The following is a 17563-nucleotide window of genomic DNA, read 5'->3' on the forward strand; positions in this document are numbered from 1 at the left end:
TTTTGTTTGTTGTACACTGGAAAAAAAGAAACAAATCTACTTGTCATTTCTCCTTCCATGGTCAGAGGATTTGAGAATCCCGACTCCAAAATATTATCTGAATGAAGATTCTTACAAAATATTCCAATTACATTAGAGTGTATCTAAACAAACATATAGCCATCACTTCTTGCTTGTAATCCACAAAATCACTCCTAACCAACAGGAGTTAAAAAAGTGGCTAATGTTTCCTACTTACTAATTGATTTTTCATGATAACTCATCACTCAAGGTCCATTGTTTCAATCTTCGGTTCTTTGGGAGTATTGGTTTCCTCTTGTGCCTTGCTTTTGACTGATGAATTCTTTTCTTCATCATTGATTACAAATACAGACTTGTTGTCTTTATCCTTGATCTCAATTACAGACCCTTTGTCTTCTTCAGACTTCATCTCAGATTCAGATTCAGGGTGAGCCTCAAATTTTGGCTTCAAATCTGCTTTGGGTTTTGCCTTTGCTGTATGTTTGGGCTCTGTCTCTGGTTTGCTAATTGCTGCAGCTTCATCTTCTTCTTCGATCTTAGGAGCCAAGTAGTATCTTATATAACCCATGTCTTCAATTCTGTATTCAACCACTACAGGCAGATCTGAAGACATGCTAATAGTCACCTGGTTTGCTAGAGGGGTTGCCTTTGTAAAAGAGTTGAGGTACCTCAGGGCAAACGTTAAGCTAACTGGTTCTTCCATCTCTATCATAACAGCTTCTTCAGGCTGTACGATTTCAATCCACAAAGAAAGAAGCCATCAAAACAAAATAATTGCACGACATTTTTTCTATGAATAGATTAGAACATAGCCTATAACAATAGATCAAAATGTTTAAATTCACTTTTGTGGTTCAAAAACAGTTCGAAAGCTTTAAGGTTGTTTTTAGGGTGTTTTGAAGGAAAAACCTTGAGCGCGGCAATTGTTCCCATGGACATGACCAACAAATGGGCGACATTAGCTTATAGAACATAACATAGCTCATATCACCTTTTTTCTTAGGCTTAAAATCATTCGAAATCAAACATTAAATTGAATTTAAAATTGGGGTTGTTTCATAAGTGATTTTGAGGAAAATACCTTGTCAACTGTGGTATTTCGTCTACAAACTATGTTTGCAGTACCGATGTCACCTCTAGTAGAGAATTGAACTCCTTCCTTGGACACGGAGATCAGAACTGGAACAAAGCGATAATTCATTAGGCTTTGCAAATTAGAATATTACTAAAAAATGAAACCAAAAACGATTCAGACGTTTACCAGTATCGCCAATGGAGCTAAGATCCTTACAAATCCTGGCAAACTCAACCGCTGGCATTTTAACAATAGACTGGTATTCAGCATCAGGAATTCCAAGATGCTCACTATCAATATCCATCAGCTTCATCTCAAAATCAGCTATCTTATCTTGCGCTAAACGTGGAAAAGAACAACAAGAAGAAGTCAGAATAACATTATTGCTTATCATTGACAGAATCTAAAACCCTACTTAAGTAACCAGTAGAAAATCATTTGAACATAAAACAATCCGTAAACATTAGTTAGTTACATAAGAGTAAATTAAAAAAAAAAAAAAAGAAAAAAAAGGGAAAGAGAGAAGAAAATGAAAATAGTTAAGTAGTAGCTCACAAGGATTTTCAAACATGAAGGTGAGGGAATCGCTACCATCATCAGCCTTAAGAGTAACAATATCGTCGTTACCAGCGCAACGGAGCATCTTAGCCATATTGTTGAGGTTCATTCCCATGGAGATGGTACGATCGCAGCGATAATGCTCGAAACACTCAGAACGGAGAAGAAGAGAAACTAAAGCGACGTGACTGGAATCCATAGCTTGGAGGGAGAAACCAGTGGGGGAACAATCGAAGTTGGCGTCGTTGACGAGATCCTTCATGGCCTCGAGAACCTTCTTGAGAAGAGACCCCTGAAGTAGACGGAGCTCCAACATTGTGATATAATGAACTACGAAGAAATGGAAAGAAATGAAATTTGTGATATAACCGAAGGATACAAAGAGGGAGAGACCCCAACCTGAGCTTGGGCGGGACTGTGGGACTACAATTCCCGCCAGATCAGCTACGACGTCGTTTCCTATTTCTTCTATTTCTTCTTTATGTTATTTTAGTTTGGGTTGATTGTGTACTCACATTAATATACATAATCAAAGACAAATAACGTTATTTATTTGTCAAAGAGAAAATTTAAGACAAGCAAAGGAATGCAACCCTCCGTCTTCCTTGTACTTTTTTTTTTATATATATATATATATAAATAAAGAGGGAGAGTTTTAAACCTTATCTTTTTTAATTTCAGTCATTAAATGCCCTTTTCTTTTATTTACATATTCACTTCCTGCCCCTTAAAAAAAAAAACTCACTTCTTAGTACCACTTTTGAAGCAGCCCCCAAAGTGTTTATTCTGGGGAAAGAAGATTCTTTCAAAGTGTTCTTCTTTTTTAGTTTTTGAATTTTAGTTAGAATTTCAAAAACACATTTGAGAGTACAGAAGGTTTAAAATAAGTTTAAGATTAAATTACAAACTTATTTAATAAATCTTGATATTTATTGCACATACTAGTTTATTGAACTTTTAAAATTACAAAAAGCTTTTAGTCTTTCAAATTGTTTGATCTTTATGGATATACTAGGCAAAAAATAGAAGTTTACAAAAAAAAAAAAAAAAATCAATTTTATATTTGGGAGATTAATTATTTTTTAAAGAATTTGAATTTATAGAAATCTATTGAATACAAAATAGAAAGTCTAAAGCTTTTTGACCAACACAATTCAAGGACTAAATAGATTCGTAAACTAAATTAGTAATTTAATAAAAGTAAAAACATATAAAATAGTTCTTGAACACTTTTATTTAGAAGACATTTGGCCTAGAATGCATAAAAAAATTCACTCACCATTTAATTCATCAATAATTAGAAAGATTTATTGTTCGCTATTTGCAAAACGGTTTGATTCCCAACTACTCCATGGTGTGTAGATTGATCGTCGAAGAAAAAGTAGTGGATTTAACCATTCTTCAGGAGCAGCTAGACATGCAAGGTCCTCCAATATTGCATTTGACAACCAAAGAAAACTTCTAAAAGATAGCAATGATTTAGGTCAGTTCCAAACTGATATCAAGATGAGAGAGTGATGTTTTCCAAACCACTCGAAAAACTTGTCAACGTGAAAACAGAGAAGATTTCAGCAAGGAACATAATAACTCCATATCTATCTTCTAGTAACACAAAACTAAATGTTGCAAAATGTTTTCATAAAGTTTAGGCAAATCATTGCCCACTGTCAAACGGTTTGTTTGAAGTTCCATGCAACAAACAAACAAACAATTAGGCTCAACATGACGAGCTGGAGACTCGTGCAAGTTTCTTTTTTTGTTTCCAATCAAAACAGCGTGAGGATCAAAGTAGAACACACTGGGGTAGGAGGAAAGCAGAGGGAAAATGGACTCAACAAAACCACAAATTGGAAGTTTATGACTCAACTTTTGAAGGGTCCGAATCGGAGGTTGCTGCTTGACGCTTCATTGATGCAGATTTTATCAGATGGTTGTAGCTTCCCTTTTCCTTGAAAAGCTGTGAAAAGTGGTGTTTGCAGTACAAAATTCCTTCAAGTGCAGCATAGTTTGATGGAGATAAAGAACAGCCACCATGTGAGCATTTAAAACACGACTTGTGATAGGCTTGACTCTCAACTGTAACCTGGATAAAAGCAATTCACACGATCCATTACTGATAAAATAACAACCGGACAGATCATACAAATTACCAATGCCAGAAAAACTACTTAAAACTAAAAGTTGAGATGCAACCATTTCTACCTCAGCAGGACATACTATAGATCAAGTAAATTAAGAACATGACATATAAGTTCCGCAGTTCCTCAAAGCCTACAAATGAAGTTCACTAGTTGGCTTAAACAAGAGCAGCATTCAAGCCGTTCAGAAAAACCAACTACTCATTTAGATGTAGTAGCTTTAATGAATACCCCTTTCTTATAGAGGTTGATATGTAGATGTCAAAACAATAGTATGCTAAACAAGTTCAAACAACCACAGAAGATTATTCAGTCCATCATAGATATGCAGATGGTTCGAAAAGGGTGAGAAAATTGACCATTGATATGATTAAGCAGGTTCTAAATTTTTGGATATCTTTCCAACGCCTTCTAAACTAACCTTCTCCAGTGGATAAGCAGTTTTCCCACATGTAGCACACTTTTCTTGTGTCCCAGAAAACATGCTGGCAGCTCTGCTTGGCGACCTAGTCTAGAATCAAGAAGAGGCTACTGAATGAGCATACGGTTCATAAATTCAATAACAACTAACTGTAGCATTGATTTTAAATTTACCAGCTCCGGAGTTGGCTTCTCAGAGGACTTTGCAGCTGTAGAAAAAGAGAAGTATAGAAGGTGTTAGTAACAAGCAATACTTACAAGATCAATAATGTATAGTGTCTCCTATATTGGACGAATGTTTGGAACATACGAGATAGAAAGTTCTTGCTGAAGTTGCCAGTTTCCTTGAAGAGCTGCTCAAAATGAGGCTTACAGTACAAAACACCATCCATTGAAGAATAATTACTCAGCTGAAAGAATTTAACAAGTTATTTTAGAACAACTTCTCACATTCTTACCCCCCAAAAAATGCTCGGCTTATATATATATAAGCTCAAATTATATTTTATCTGTTTACCTTTTAAACCTCACACAGTACTCACTCTAATTGTCCATGAAAACCCTCAAAAGAAGGGAGCCAGAGAGAGGTAGAGAGAGAACAGTTTTATAAACATGGCTCTGAGAGGAGAGATAATTAATGAAACCAAGGGTTTGTTTGGGAGGCTGTTTGGGAGGCTGTTTTGCTCTTTTGATTTTCTGTAACTGAACGGATGGCTTTTAAGGTAAGGATTTATGTGGGAGAAAAACCAGTTTTAATTGTTCAGAAGAATACATCATCTGTAGGATAATAACTAAAAAATGATGATAAATAAAAATAGTTACCCAAACACCGTCTTTTCTTACTTATTGTTGTTTTGAAAACAGTTCCTCATACACTCCCTATAACTTTTCAATTTAAAGATCCTTCAACTTTCTCCATTCTTTTTGAAGTTCAAGTGAGGCAAAACAGTTGAATATTAAGGATAACATAAAAGAAAAGCTATCACTGAGTCCTGAAAATATAGTGATGTACCTTAAGAGTTCCTTTGCAATGGCTACATTTGAAACATGACTTGTGGAAAGAAACTCCATCAGCAGATAACTGATCTACAGGGTACACAGTTTTGTCACAAGCTTTGCACTTCTGTTGGGTGCCAATAAACGACATCGCTAAAAATCCTTAGAGTAGATCTAACTATTCCCAATCAACCAGAATCTCCTCCAATTCAAAGCCCACCAAGCTATCCCGATCAAACAAACTCCCTTCTCCTATTATCATTTCATCAAACACAATCAAAACACAAAAACCCAGAATAAAAAATTTCAGAAGACGAAGAAAGAAACTGCAACCAATGAGTTGGGAATCACAGAAAATAAAGCCGATGAGCTAAGAGGATCAAACCCAGATCAAAATGCTGAAGGAACAAGATCTTGATTAGAGCTGAAATGCAATCGAAATGGAAGAAGGGTACCTCTCAAATCATGAAAGTAACATAATGCAGGGAATGTATTTGGTTATAGCAAGTGGAGCAGGGAAGAAAAAGATAAAGAAATGAAAGATAAAGCGAAAGGCAGAAACAAATAATTTATGATAGATTATTCACAGCGTCGATTTTCTTTATAGAGGAAAAAAGAGATAAAGTGAAAAGGGATCTGAGGAAATATCTTTGCCGGAAAAACACACATTGCTTGCTTAAACTTTACTCCCTCCGGGTGTGACTTTCTACTTCAACTTTTTTCAGTACTGGAGCTCCACCATCGGCATTCTGCAGAGTAACGACGTGTCGTTGTGTCTCGTTCGCCTTCTATTTTATAATTTAGACTTCAGTCGTCTGTCGTCTAGCCATGGTTATGCTTTGACGATTTTGATAGTGGATTAAGTCTCTTAATTGTAGATTTTAACTCTCAATTAGTTCATAAGAGTTTAGCTTGATTGATGGTGACTGAGGACCATGTTGTATGGATAAAAATAAAATCCCCAAACTGTTCATAGTTAATCTATATTAATAGTTTGTTGTCAAAATTTTATGGACTAAATATCAATTAATTCAAAACTATTTTGAAGGTTTAGTAATAGAAGTTTTTATAAGTATGACCCATTTTCAAAGTTATTTATGATTATTATCCACTCGTTACATACAAATTACACTATCCTTATAATCGTGTCATGTTCGGTCAATCATTTAGGGATGATTAGATATATTGTAACCCTAATGCATTGACAGTCTCTATTGCAATAAAAATTTCCACGACAAACTTACACATTATCTGTTGGTGTTATCAATGGATAACCATCTCCACTGATGTTGTTGACGAGTAGTGATTTTTGTTAGGCTACTTCAAATTTGTGCATCTTTCCTATTATGTATTTGAAAGTTGAAGGATTAATTGTTGTCTAATAAAAAGTATGGATTGATTGAAAGTTTTGTTTGATTTGAAAGCATTGACCGGTTGAAAACTTCCTATTTGAAAGTATTGAGAGAGGGATTGGTGTGCAGGTTTGGAATCAAATTCGTAGAAATTGAATGTCTGTAGACTTATTTGATCGGAGTTTTGATTCTGGGAATTATAAATGCTTGTGTGTTAGGTGTAGGATTTGGGAATTTGTATTTTTTATGCCTATATTTGGGTGTTGGTTTTGAATTACTGAATTTAGCTAATATATTTGGTTTAGTTTTTTTTTATGAGTTGTATATCTTAAATTTATCATGTATCAAGATTTTAATTGATTTTTTTTCATATTTTGTACTTCTAATTCAATTTTTTTAACTCTATTGATTTTTCACGACAATAATGTAAATATGAAAAATTTTAATATTCAATAACAATAAATTTGATTACACTTACATTAACATGAATGGTATAATTATGAATATTACAAACCATTCATAAAATATAATAAGTTGAATAATGTTCACGAAAGTTTCAGTTAAGCGACATTAAAAGGGTTTAATAGTTTTAAAATAAGTATAACCAAAAGAATCATGCAAAGCAAAAGTCACTTACCTTTTAGCCATAGTTATGGCTATGTTGCCCTCCTGTGATGTGCATGTAATGTATCTTAAATCACTTCTATCTAATGAGTTTAAATCAATCCAATAAGTTCTAAGCCTTTAGTTAAATTGACCAATGAAAAAATAAAAAAATGTTATTAAGCTAAAAATAAATGCTGATACATGTGATATATATTTAAATTTTATATCATATTACCAATATATTAATATTTGATTTATATATACTTGATAGTTCATCTATTTTCACCCAAGAAAAATATAACAAAATAAACAAAATCTCATATTAGTTTTAAACAAGGAAGAGAAAATAGATGATTAAAAAAGATGATCTAATAATTATTATTATTATAAAAAAACTAAAGAAGAAAAGAAAATAGGAATAAAAAATATTTTAAAAAAAGTTACTGTAATTAAATAAAAGGCCTATTTGGAAAATGAATCAAAGAAAAAAAATTTAAAAATTCATTTTTATTAATTCTTTAAGGTTTATGGCGGTTGCCAAAGTTGTGGTCCGGAAGTTTGGCGACGGACTTGTCAAAAGTGACACCCAATAGTCGGTCAACAATAGTCGACGAGGGTGGTGTTTGGGATTGGCAGACAAATATTTTCTATGATTGAATTAGAAAAAAAAAAGTAATCAATGGACTTGAATATTGTTTACTATTCAAACTCATGATAAATAGTGTAAGAAGCCTTGGTGAAGATCATTGCCAACGTCTAATTAAAACGGTTGAATAAGAAATTTTGGAACGAATCACAAATTGCTACATCATTTACTAAAATAATTGTATTTAGAATTAACTAAAAATTGGCATGTGTCTCAAATTAAATTTAAAGACAAATTGGACAATTCTGTCACAGGTTTATTATGACAATTGGATCAAATTAATTATTTTGATTCAATTAAATATTATTTAGTTAGGCTAAAATTCAATTGACCCAAAAAAATAAGTTTAGTAAAACAAATATCACCTAAATACATGTGATTGAGCGCATGAGTATGGTCCCACCAAGCTCAAGTCCATAAAAGAGTCCATAAAAGTAGAGCAAGGAACTCTATAAATGAAAAAGTTCTCTTCATTTGTAAAGAAGACAAATTTTTGACGATCTAGAGAATTTTGCTAAACACCCAAGCTTTCTTGATTCTTGATTGAAGCTCTAAGTCTCCAACTTCACAACTTCAAGAACACCCTCGAAGATGGACTTCAACTTCACTCCAATAACTAATGATAACGATTGGTTGTCGAAACTTCTATAGTTGTAGGTCAGTGACAATCAAAATGATTGATCATCGACGGTCAATAGATTCGGAGTCAACAGTTAAGATGATCGGTCGTCATGAAAGTCGATCGGTTATTATGGTTGATCGTCAAGTTGGCTAATATTTGTTGTCTCGATGATTAATGGTAAGATATTTAAGTGAAAATTTTTCTAAAACATATGGCATTCAATAAAAAAAAAAGTATTTTCTAAACCTATAGGTTTGACTTCTTAATCCATAAATTTTATTATGGTCCAACATGGGTTGACTTTAAATACCAAACGCCCCTTATAAAGGTTTGTATTTTGGAGAAGTATGAAGGTGATGTTTATTAAAATTTGTGAAAGCTTATTTAAATGTTTTTTTGAGATATTATTTGCTTGAAAGTTTTTGGTTTCAAAAGTTTGAGTAAAAATCTTGAAATGATTTGTATTTAGATTTTCAAAAGTTTTGTTAGTTTGAATTAGAAGATTGGTTGTAATAACTAATAACTTGAACAAAAAATAGTTTGGGCCTTTATGAAGAACACCTCCCTTGGAAATGCGATGAAGAAAATCAGAAATTAATACATATTTGGCGCCTATTGAATTCAATTCCCCAATCATCTTCACTGAATTTGGGTTTCAACCATTTTTCCCGATCACCTCTCGCCAACACTTCAATTTCAATTCTCATATAAACCCTAATCAATCCGTTGAAACAGAAGCCGTTTCCTACTGAGTCATTACAATGTCGAACTCCCTTCAACTTCTTCATGACCTCTGTATTCAGTAAGTTCCTATTGTTCACACGTTCTCTCCTTCTCTTCCTCTCCAATTCCTTGATGTAATTTGTCCTTTTTGTAATTTTAGGTTTTCAGAACCAATCATCAAATCCCTTTCGAATATCTGCGATAAGCCTTCAGAGGGGTCGAATGTCTCTGTTAAACCCATTCTTGAATCCCTTCTACCTCGAAAAACATCACTTCGAATCAGTCCTTCTGAGGACGATATTTACTCCTCCATCAAAGACTTCACACTGGCATGTGCTTTAATATTGTCTTCCCGTTCCTCGACCTTTGACCTTCTTTCATGGATTACGGAAGACCTCGCACTCACTGCCGAGTCAGCTTTTCGAATGCTCTCAAAGGCCTATGCCTCTGCTTCCTGCCACGGGTTTTCAAAGAACATTGAGGAGCTGGGTTTAGATTTTAGTTTGATACCGGAGGAGAAAAGATTGGTGGTGGAAATCATTCCTAAGGTTCTTCCGTTGTTGAAGGATAGTATTAAGGAGAGCTCGATAGATAAATCTGACGAGGTCGACGAGGTCTCTGCTGCATCAGCGAGGGTGCCTGTGGGGTTTGCTATTGTTGCGGCCCATCAACTTGGATGGTTCATTACTCAGGTCGGAGGTTTTTTTTATTGTTAGATATACTGTAGTTCAATGGACGTTTATGTTTCCGGTATTTTGGGTTGATTGAGGTTTGTTTCTGGATAAATTGTTGCAGATTGATTATCCACATTTGGGGAAGTTGTGTAATTTGGTGATTCCTTGTGGACTGACTGCTCTTGATCACTGGTCACCGGAAGTCAAAGTACGCATTCTGATTTCCCTGTTTGCTATCTCTGATACTTGCCAATTCTGTTGGATTTTAGACTCATGCTGGAAATGGAGCTTAGTATCTTGATTCAGATTTCTGCTGTGTGAACGAGGAGCTTCTCTCTCAATTTCGTAGTTTGCAGTTGCTTATGTTACTGAATGAAAGGGTTTAATTTCTTTTCCTATTTTCAGGGGCAGGGCATGCTTAGTTTTATACATCTTGCAAAAAATGTCAATGCTGCAGAGCTTGGTTGGTATGAAGATGTGATTCTTGATGCATGCTGCTCAAATGTCCCATCAAGTGATGAAATATGGCCTTATGTGGTTGAAATGTCGGTTCTTCTTGCAACTAGCGTTCACAATATGAATCCTCGTAGCTCATGGTAGACTCTTTTTTCTCATCATTTGGTAATAAGTGACAACCTTGCTAGAAGCCTAGAACTCATGCTTATCTGACCTCTAGTTATTTTAACTGTGTGGGTTTTGAATCCTCGTCAAACACACATACACGCATACACATATATATTTTCATTTGCATACTTGCATAGGATTGAAAGGATGGTTAATGAGATGTTGGGTCACTTGGAGCGGCAGCCAAGAAACAAGGAACGTCGCATTGCATGGCTTCGACACATTGAGCCTCTTTTCCATTGTATGGGATTGGTGCTATTGGCTCATACAAGGCGCATATTTCCACTTTTCTTCCAGTGGATGAATGCTGAAGATGATGAGACCACTTTACTAGTAAGTGATATAGATTTGTCATTTGAAATATACAGGATGATATTGTATGGTGAATAATACTTCCTGATAGCACCTACCAATGGGCATTATATATTTGACAACTAGAAGAGAATAATGGAAAATAGGAGGAATGAGAGATGGGAGATTCTCTTCTTTTTTCTCGAAGCAATAAATTACTGTTAAATTGTAATGGTGTTTAGTAGGTAGATTAAATATTATTCATACTATATCTATTCTCTGAATTCTTAAGATATTAACTTAAGACGCTTCTACTTCTGGTTAGTAAGAAAACGTTCTTCTTTGAGAATATATCAGAGGCTTTTAAAAGTTAACTTTCTTGCGTCAAATTCTATTGAAAAATTTCTTGCTTCAGTTTCCTGATTTGCAGTCTATCTGTTAAAGCATCGAAGAATTTTCTCCCCTTTTTTCTTAAAAGATAAAATTCTTACTTTATCCTGCACTGGAAGAGCAAGGGCAGGGACCTTAAATTTCCTACCAATGTTTTCTTCTGCGAAGGAAAGAGCAATCCAATTTGTCCTTCTACCTTTTACAGGTATTTAGTAAATATTGAAAGAAACATACATGTTTACAATGAATTTTGTGAACTCGCATTTTCTCAGTCGAGAAGAAATCACGTCATAGATCTCTAAACAATCAACTCTTAATTGCAAAACTAATACTCTGATCAAACAGGTTTTCGACTCTTGAAGATGCTCTACATTTTGAGTACTATAAAACATGGCCACTTGTTTTGCTGTGATTATAACTTTGTCTCGGTGTTGGTTTTTGAAAGAGAAAGGTTATAGGTGTAATTGTTTATATTTGTGATTCAAGTCCCTTGGGAGTTGGACTGGTGAACATCAGGGTTTCTTGGCTAGTGCTCACTCCTAGAGAGTGAAGACTGCTCTCAAATGTCAACATGTTGCTTTTATCTGCCCGACACGATTGTATAAGTTCAGTTCATTTTGTGTGTACTACCTGGATTTATTGGTTAAATTATCATGTTATAAATGGACAGGTTCTACAGAGAATACAAACAGTTGTGAGGTTAACATGGATAAGGAATACACCATATGTTGAAAGGTAATGAAGTTTATGTTTCACGTTTCTTGGATCTGATATCCTAAACTTTTTCTTTTATGATTTATGGTTTGCTATGTAGTTTGTGCTGGCTACTTTTTTTCCCAGTTTCATCCGTTGAAATTCTGCTGTGCTTTCTTCACCTACTTTTACCTGTTTTCAACTGCTTAATCAAGCTATTCTCAGTTCAAATCAATCAATTTTTCTGCTTGATCCTAAAGTGCCAAATGTAATAGGATCAAGCGGTGATTCTATAGGATTAGTCACGTACCCATGGTTATTTAAGAAAATAATTATAGGAGAGAATCTGTGTGGGAATATAGGGTATATGTTAGGCAATCCTATCCAGCCATATGGGACCGAAGAAATCCATTAATTGAGTATTGGAGAGGACTGGAGGCCTCCATAATTCTGTACTTAGTGTTGGATGAAGTTCAACCAGAGTTTTCAGGATCATGATACAGTTATTCCTTTGCATTACTATTTTGGCATGACATTTAGACGGATTAATTCTGTGTGCATGAAGATCTTTAGAAACAACGTAATATAGCCATCAAGAATAATAACAGGACAACACTTTTTCTCACACTATTTCAATGGCCATCTTCATATTTCTGCCACACGCTGCTGCATTTATCTATTGGTTTAGAACTTTCTCCTCATATAACTATATACTGGTGGCAGATTGGTGGATGAACTTGCAATGTTATACGAAAAGGCCGCAACAAGAAGTTCTGGTGATGCAATCAGAAAGCATATTGTTGATGCACTTATGCTGCTCCAGGAGTAAGAATAGGGCCCTTCTCATATCATGTTTACTTGTCCTGATTGAAACTTGAGGTTCTGATTTTTGGTTATTCTCAGGAGCAAAGGCCAGCAGTTTAAAGCAGCTTGGAACAAGCTCAAGGATCATCAAAACTTGGTTTCGCTTTCTACATCTTTAACAAGATTGGACATCACAGATTGCGTTGACTGTTGAGCATCATCGTATTATAAATAGTGGGAACTCGATAATCTGAAGACTGAATGCAAATTCAACATGAACTCAGAGCTTTGGTTAGCGGTGCCAAAGCATTTTGGGTATAGTTTTCTTTCTTGTACAGTGATTATTGGTATTTTGAAATTCTTGCGTAAGTTTAAGTTTTATTTTCTATGGAAAAACTCAGGAGAGAATATATTAGCTACATGTATAAAATTAGTGCGTTCTTTTAATTTTTTAGCTTCTCTCAATTGGCTCCATCCATAAAATCAAGGAGAAGAGTTAAGTTCAAAGTGTCGTGAAATTTGAACAGCACATAGAGTAACGAGTTCGTCCATTTGATACCAATGTTAGAATGTTAATTTTCATCACTATCAATAGATGTTTCTGTAAATAAAAAATTATAAAACTAATTTTAATTAATAATTTAGTTGTTTTTATTTTTAAATAAAGTTACAAATTTTGTTATTAATATATCTGGTGTGAGATCCAAGCCTAAAAAAGAAAGGGAATCTCGGGGCAATCTTGAGTAATCTCAGGCAAGATGGAAAGCAGAAAGCAAATCTCGATGCTATGACCGGGGCATCTTAGTCCAGGACTACCGAGATAAAGATTAGAAGGGTCTTAAGGATAGGACTTGGTCCATCTTGAGGTATTACTCAACTGAGATTGGAAGTAGAAAGGAAGTTATTAAGAAATCTCGAGTTGTCATGTGGAAACGCAAGCAAGATTTGAAGGTAGAAGGTTCATCTTGAGGCAATCTCAGTGTTTGTTGGGCTGAGATTGAATGTAAAGAAGCAAGCCTAAGGAGATTTTGGGCAATCTCGGCCAGGAGTCCGATCGAGATTGAAGGTAAAAGAGAAAATTGGAAGGATCTCAAGGCTATCTCGGTATTGTGTTGGTTGAGACTAGAGACAGAAAAGAGTTTAATTGGTGATCTCAAGCCAATTCCTGTCGAGATCACTAAAAGTTAAGTGTTTGGTGGAGTTGGAATCCAAGTGTTCAACATATTTCACGCATTTTGCGACTAAGCATAAGCAGACGAGTTTTGGAAACTAAAGGATGACTAATCTATTTTGAAGATTAGTTAAATAAGGAGAAAAGGTCAAGAAAGAATAAGGTTATTTTGAGATTTTTGTTAAGAAATTACTTAAGTTTTGTGCTACTAAAGGATCATCAGGCGAGAAGAAGTTTTAGGGTTTGTACCAAGCATTCTAAGCAAAAGGGAAACTTAGTCCTGTGAGTGACCAAAATATTTTATAGTTATTTCCAAGCATGTTTTCAAACTAGGTTTACGTTGAATGGGTTTGAGTTGTTTAAGCATAAGTTTATAAGTAAAATGATTTAAGCATGTTTAGAGAATTCTGAATGATGTTCTTACTCTTTAGTGAATGATGTACAAACTGTACTCTTGATTTAATCAAAGCATGAATTTAAGCTAGTTTTCCAAAAATGTATGTTATGTAAAAGCATATTTATGACCATATGATTTGAAGGAAAGGATATATTTAAGTCAAGTTTTCAATTAAGTTTTACACGAGTCTATGCCCGTATGTTCTATGCTACCCTTTATAGCAGTTATGTTCACATGGTGGTACTCCATTACTGATGTAGTGGTTGACGAGCCTACATTCATTGAACATCAGGGAATGTGCAATCTTTTGTGCCTACGAGGAGAAGGATACAGTTAGAACTATACCTATGTTAAAAGAAGGACGTCTTTTGACGTGTGGTGTATCTACACCTATGTTTCATGTTAAAGATGGGTCATGGATGAATGTTAAAGTTAAATTTATGCTATGATTTTCCTATATGTTTGAAAATAACATGTTTCATAGGTAAGAAATGTTTTGAAATGGCTAAATGTTTACAAAAGTTAAAGTTTAAGGTTTATGCATAATTATGTTTTAAACTGTCATTTACTACGTTCTTTTGATTTAGCCTTTCAAATTTTTTTCTCACTTTTGAGGTAGTGATCATCGAGCCAAACCTACCCTACATATGCTAAAGTTTATTGTAAGCTAAGGTTACTTTAATTTGTTTGTTAGCATGTTGTTCTTGTGTCATTTATGTAGTTCAATTAAGTTTAGAAGGGTCAACAGGTGGCAGAGAAAGGAGAACGAAATCTGTTGACTTCATTGTCTCTCGGGTCATAAGTAGGTGATCTTTGAGAGGGTGTGACATCTAGATATTGAGATTAACATATGATTGCCCTTTTTTTACTAATATTTTATGAGTATACATCTTAAAACTATCGAAGTGGCCAAACAAATTAATGTTTACGATTTATCAACCCCAATCCCTACTTGGTTAAGTTCAGTTGCATACATCATTGCACTTCCACTTGGCACGTATTGTGGTGATAAACGGCTCATCTCACTATGACCTTCTCTTCTAGTCTATACTACCGAAGGTTATGAGAAAGTCGAAATAGGAGAGCATTCATCTTGTGGTGGACACCAAACATATCTTTATCCTAAAATCGGAGATTGAACAATATATTAATATATTGATGTTATATTTAGTGAATTGTATTTTGGTTAGACAATTATGTAAGTGTGATGTAATAGTGTCGATATTGGTTGTAGTCAAGTTGATGCATTTTGATTTTAAACTTAAATTTTGTCTCAAACCACTATTCATAAATCTATAAAAATTCAAGAGATTAAAAAAGTAAAATTATAAGAGAACCAAATAAATGTCAAATTGTTGTATGATAGTTTTAAATTTTCTAACAATAATTCTCCATTATAAAATGATTTACCCTTTAAAATAAAAATAGTAACGAGTAGTACTAAGTTGCAATAGCAACGGAAATTCCCGCCAAATCTAACTCACTCTCACAGCAACGGAGAAGCACACCCTCAACCTATAACTGCCAATTCAATCGCCGCCCATCACTTCTCTCTCCGGCCCATCTTCCGCCATGTTGCTCCCCTCAACCTTCCTCACCATTTCTCTCTTTCTCTTCTTCTTTCTCTCACTTTCCCATCCAACCAACTCCCTCACCACAATCGGTGTCACCTTCTCTCCCTCCACCGCCACCACCACCGCCAACTCCACCCACCGCCTCCACCCACCCGACTCAGTGGCCAAAGCCATAGATTCCCTCAAACTCACCGCCGTCAGGCTCGAAGATTCCGACCCCAACGTTGTCCGAGCCTTCGCCTACACCAACATCACCCTCCTCCTCACTATCCCTAATTCCATGGTCGCCCCCATCGCCGCCAATCGCTCCGCCGCTCTCCAATGGCTTTACATTCATGTCGTCCCTTTCTACCCTCGAACCATCATCACCACTATCTCCGTTGGTAACAACTTTCTCGAAGCATCCCCCGACTTAACGACGCTTCTTTTACCCGCAATCAGAAATGTTTACACGGCTCTCCGAAATTTGGGGATTCGTCAAATTTCGGTTTCCACTACGTTTTCGTTCGTTAGTATTATGGCAAATCCGTTCCCTCCTTCGGCGGCTAGGTTTCAAGATCCTGTTTCCGATGATGTGATTAGGCCTTTGCTTCAGTTTCTTCGAGACACTAATTCGTCGTTCTTGATCAATATTTACCCTTACAATTTGTACCGATTGAACTCCGAAATCCCAATTGCGTATGCTCTGTTTCAGAATCACCCTTTCAATTTCAGAGATGATGTGGTCACTGGTGTCCGGTACCGGAATCTTTTTGACTCCATGATAGATGCAGTGATTAGTGCAATGGCTGTGGCCGGACACGAGAATGTTCCATTGATCGTGACGGAGACTGGGTGGCCAAGCTTTGGGACCGACCCCAGCGAGGTCGAAGCGAATCCTGCTTACGCGGAAATGTACCTGAAGGGGTTGGTTGCACACCTGAAATCGGGTTTTGGAACGCCGTTGAGGAGGGAAGGAGTGATGCAAACTTACATATATCAGCTGTTTGATGGGGAAGAAGAACAGGGAGCTCGACCTGTGCGAAAATGGGGGCTTCTGTATCCCAATATGACAAAGAAGTATGATGTTGTCTTCTCCAAGTCTGCCAGAATTGGAGAGCAAAGAGCTATTCTAACGATTGCAGCCTGGTGTTTTGGGGTTTTCGCTCTAACGAAGTTGTGGTAAAATCTTACACATTTCATTTTCATAAATTTTTCTTTGGGGTGCTGAAAGTAGGTTAAGCTCTAATTCCTGATGAGTTTAACCTGCGTTTTGTGAATTCTGTGATTCTTGAGCTTTCTGTTGCTGTTTCTTGTTATGGCAACTTCCCTTGATATTAAAGATAGCTTTCATCGTTTGCTTAGATGTCAATGGCTGTAAATTTTCTTTTCTGAATTTTTGTTCAGATGAGTTACAATCTTCAATAGAAAAGTATTCAATGAAGTTTGGTTCTTAGTTTCCATATAGTGATTGCCTCTTTTTGTTTATTGTTTTTGATGAATCATTTGGATATGGTGTATGGTAATTGATAGCGAAGTATTTAATCTTTGACATTGTTATGAAGTATTTCATCTTTGACCTTGTTATGAAGTATTTCATTTACACTGGGAATGGAAAGGTACATGCAAATTGTTATTTTCCATTCTAAACTTTAAAAACACCATTAAAGGATTATCAGATTTCAATGTTATAGTGAAAAGGTGTTCCCTATGGAAAAGATGGTGGGTGGGGGTTCCTAAACATTAGGAGAGTGATTGAATGAATACTTGGAAAAAAAAAAGAGTAAAGTGAAAAACTGGTCTTGAGAG

The 17563-nt window shown here is 35.4% G+C and overlaps 4 protein-coding genes across 11 annotated transcripts; 2 read left to right on the top strand and 2 right to left on the bottom strand.

Moving 5' to 3' along the window:
• Positions 1-23: 23 nt before the first annotated feature.
• On the bottom strand, positions 24-3170 carry LOC103501410 (proliferating cell nuclear antigen-like). 4 transcript variants are annotated; one of them, XM_051090510.1, is made up of 5 exons: positions 2934-3170; positions 1652-1946; positions 1283-1435; positions 1103-1200; positions 24-748 (listed from the first exon to the last, which is right to left on the bottom strand). In XM_051090510.1, exons 1-5 carry the CDS (start codon positions 2934-2936, stop codon positions 263-265), a joined length of 1035 nt encoding a protein of 344 aa, XP_050946467.1. In that variant the 5' UTR covers positions 2937-3170; the 3' UTR covers positions 24-262. The 4 variants fall into 4 exon arrangements, with proteins under 4 accessions (XP_050946467.1, XP_050946465.1, XP_050946466.1 ...); XM_051090508.1 differs by having other exon boundaries at positions 1652-1984; positions 2934-3169; XM_051090509.1 differs by lacking the exon at positions 2934-3170 and adding an exon at positions 2054-2284 and having other exon boundaries at positions 1652-1984.
• Positions 3171-3275: 105 nt separating this feature from the next.
• On the bottom strand, positions 3276-6085 carry LOC103501413 (LIM domain-containing protein WLIM2b-like). Of its 4 annotated transcripts, none has more exons than XM_008464983.3 (6): positions 5876-6085; positions 5225-5460; positions 4523-4622; positions 4387-4421; positions 4214-4303; positions 3276-3737 (listed from the first exon to the last, which is right to left on the bottom strand). In XM_008464983.3, the coding sequence occupies exons 2-6, from the start codon at positions 5357-5359 to the stop codon at positions 3510-3512; spliced, it is 588 nt and encodes a 195-aa protein (XP_008463205.1). In that variant the 5' UTR covers positions 5360-5460; positions 5876-6085; the 3' UTR covers positions 3276-3509. The 4 variants fall into 4 exon arrangements, with proteins under 4 accessions (XP_008463205.1, XP_008463204.1, XP_008463203.1 ...); XM_008464982.3 differs by having other exon boundaries at positions 5664-6085; XM_008464981.3 differs by having other exon boundaries at positions 5594-6085.
• Positions 6086-8922: 2837 nt separating this feature from the next.
• On the top strand, positions 8923-13080 carry LOC103501414 (uncharacterized protein At2g39910). 2 transcript variants are annotated; one of them, XM_008464985.3, is made up of 8 exons: positions 8930-9236; positions 9318-9849; positions 9953-10039; positions 10237-10427; positions 10593-10788; positions 11807-11871; positions 12553-12654; positions 12733-13080. In XM_008464985.3, the coding sequence occupies exons 1-8, from the start codon at positions 9196-9198 to the stop codon at positions 12845-12847; spliced, it is 1329 nt and encodes a 442-aa protein (XP_008463207.2). In that variant the 5' UTR covers positions 8930-9195; the 3' UTR covers positions 12848-13080. The 2 variants fall into 2 exon arrangements, 1 of the variants encoding a protein (XP_008463207.2); XR_007823854.1 differs by lacking the exon at positions 12733-13080 and having other exon boundaries at positions 8923-9236; positions 10593-11341; positions 12553-12634.
• A 2473-nt stretch (positions 13081-15553) lies between these two features.
• LOC103501416 (glucan endo-1,3-beta-glucosidase 12) lies at positions 15554-17217 on the top strand. The gene has a single exon (XM_008464986.3). It carries the CDS (start codon positions 15774-15776, stop codon positions 16938-16940), a length of 1167 nt encoding a protein of 388 aa, XP_008463208.1. The 5' UTR covers positions 15554-15773; the 3' UTR covers positions 16941-17217.
• Positions 17218-17563: the final 346 nt, after the last annotated feature.

This window comes from Cucumis melo, chromosome 10 (genome assembly GCF_025177605.1).
Source record: "Cucumis melo cultivar AY chromosome 10, USDA_Cmelo_AY_1.0, whole genome shotgun sequence".
In the NCBI taxonomy this organism is placed as follows: Eukaryota; Viridiplantae; Streptophyta; class Magnoliopsida; order Cucurbitales; family Cucurbitaceae; genus Cucumis; species Cucumis melo.

Excerpts from the sequence above, each read along its gene's own strand:
- LOC103501413 (XM_008464983.3), bottom strand. The coding sequence starts at position 5,359 with ATGTCGTTTATTGGCACCCAACAGAAGTGCAAAGCTTGTGACAAAACT. Across the intron at positions 4,304-4,386 it reads AGAAGCCAACTCCGGAGCTG|ACTAGGTCGCCAAGCAGAGC; the intron begins GTAAATTTAAAA and ends TCTTGATTCTAG. Across the intron at positions 3,738-4,213 it reads CTGCTTATCCACTGGAGAAG|GTTACAGTTGAGAGTCAAGC; the intron begins GTTAGTTTAGAA and ends GCTTTTATCCAG.
- LOC103501416 (XM_008464986.3), top strand. The coding sequence starts at position 15,774 with ATGTTGCTCCCCTCAACCTTCCTCACCATTTCTCTCTTTCTCTTCTTC.
- LOC103501414 (XM_008464985.3), top strand. The coding sequence starts at position 9,196 with ATGTCGAACTCCCTTCAACTTCTTCATGACCTCTGTATTCA. Across the intron at positions 9,237-9,317 it reads CTTCATGACCTCTGTATTCA|GTTTTCAGAACCAATCATCA; the intron begins GTAAGTTCCTAT and ends TTGTAATTTTAG. Across the intron at positions 12,655-12,732 it reads GCACTTATGCTGCTCCAGGA|GAGCAAAGGCCAGCAGTTTA; the intron begins GTAAGAATAGGG and ends GGTTATTCTCAG.
- LOC103501410 (XM_051090508.1), bottom strand. The coding sequence starts at position 1,970 with ATGTTGGAGCTCCGTCTACTTCAGGGGTCTCTTCTCAAGAAGGTTCTC. Across the intron at positions 1,436-1,651 it reads CTTCATGTTTGAAAATCCTT|CGCAAGATAAGATAGCTGAT; the intron begins GTGAGCTACTAC and ends TTCCACGTTTAG. Across the intron at positions 1,201-1,282 it reads TAGCTCCATTGGCGATACTG|TTCTGATCTCCGTGTCCAAG; the intron begins GTAAACGTCTGA and ends GCTTTGTTCCAG.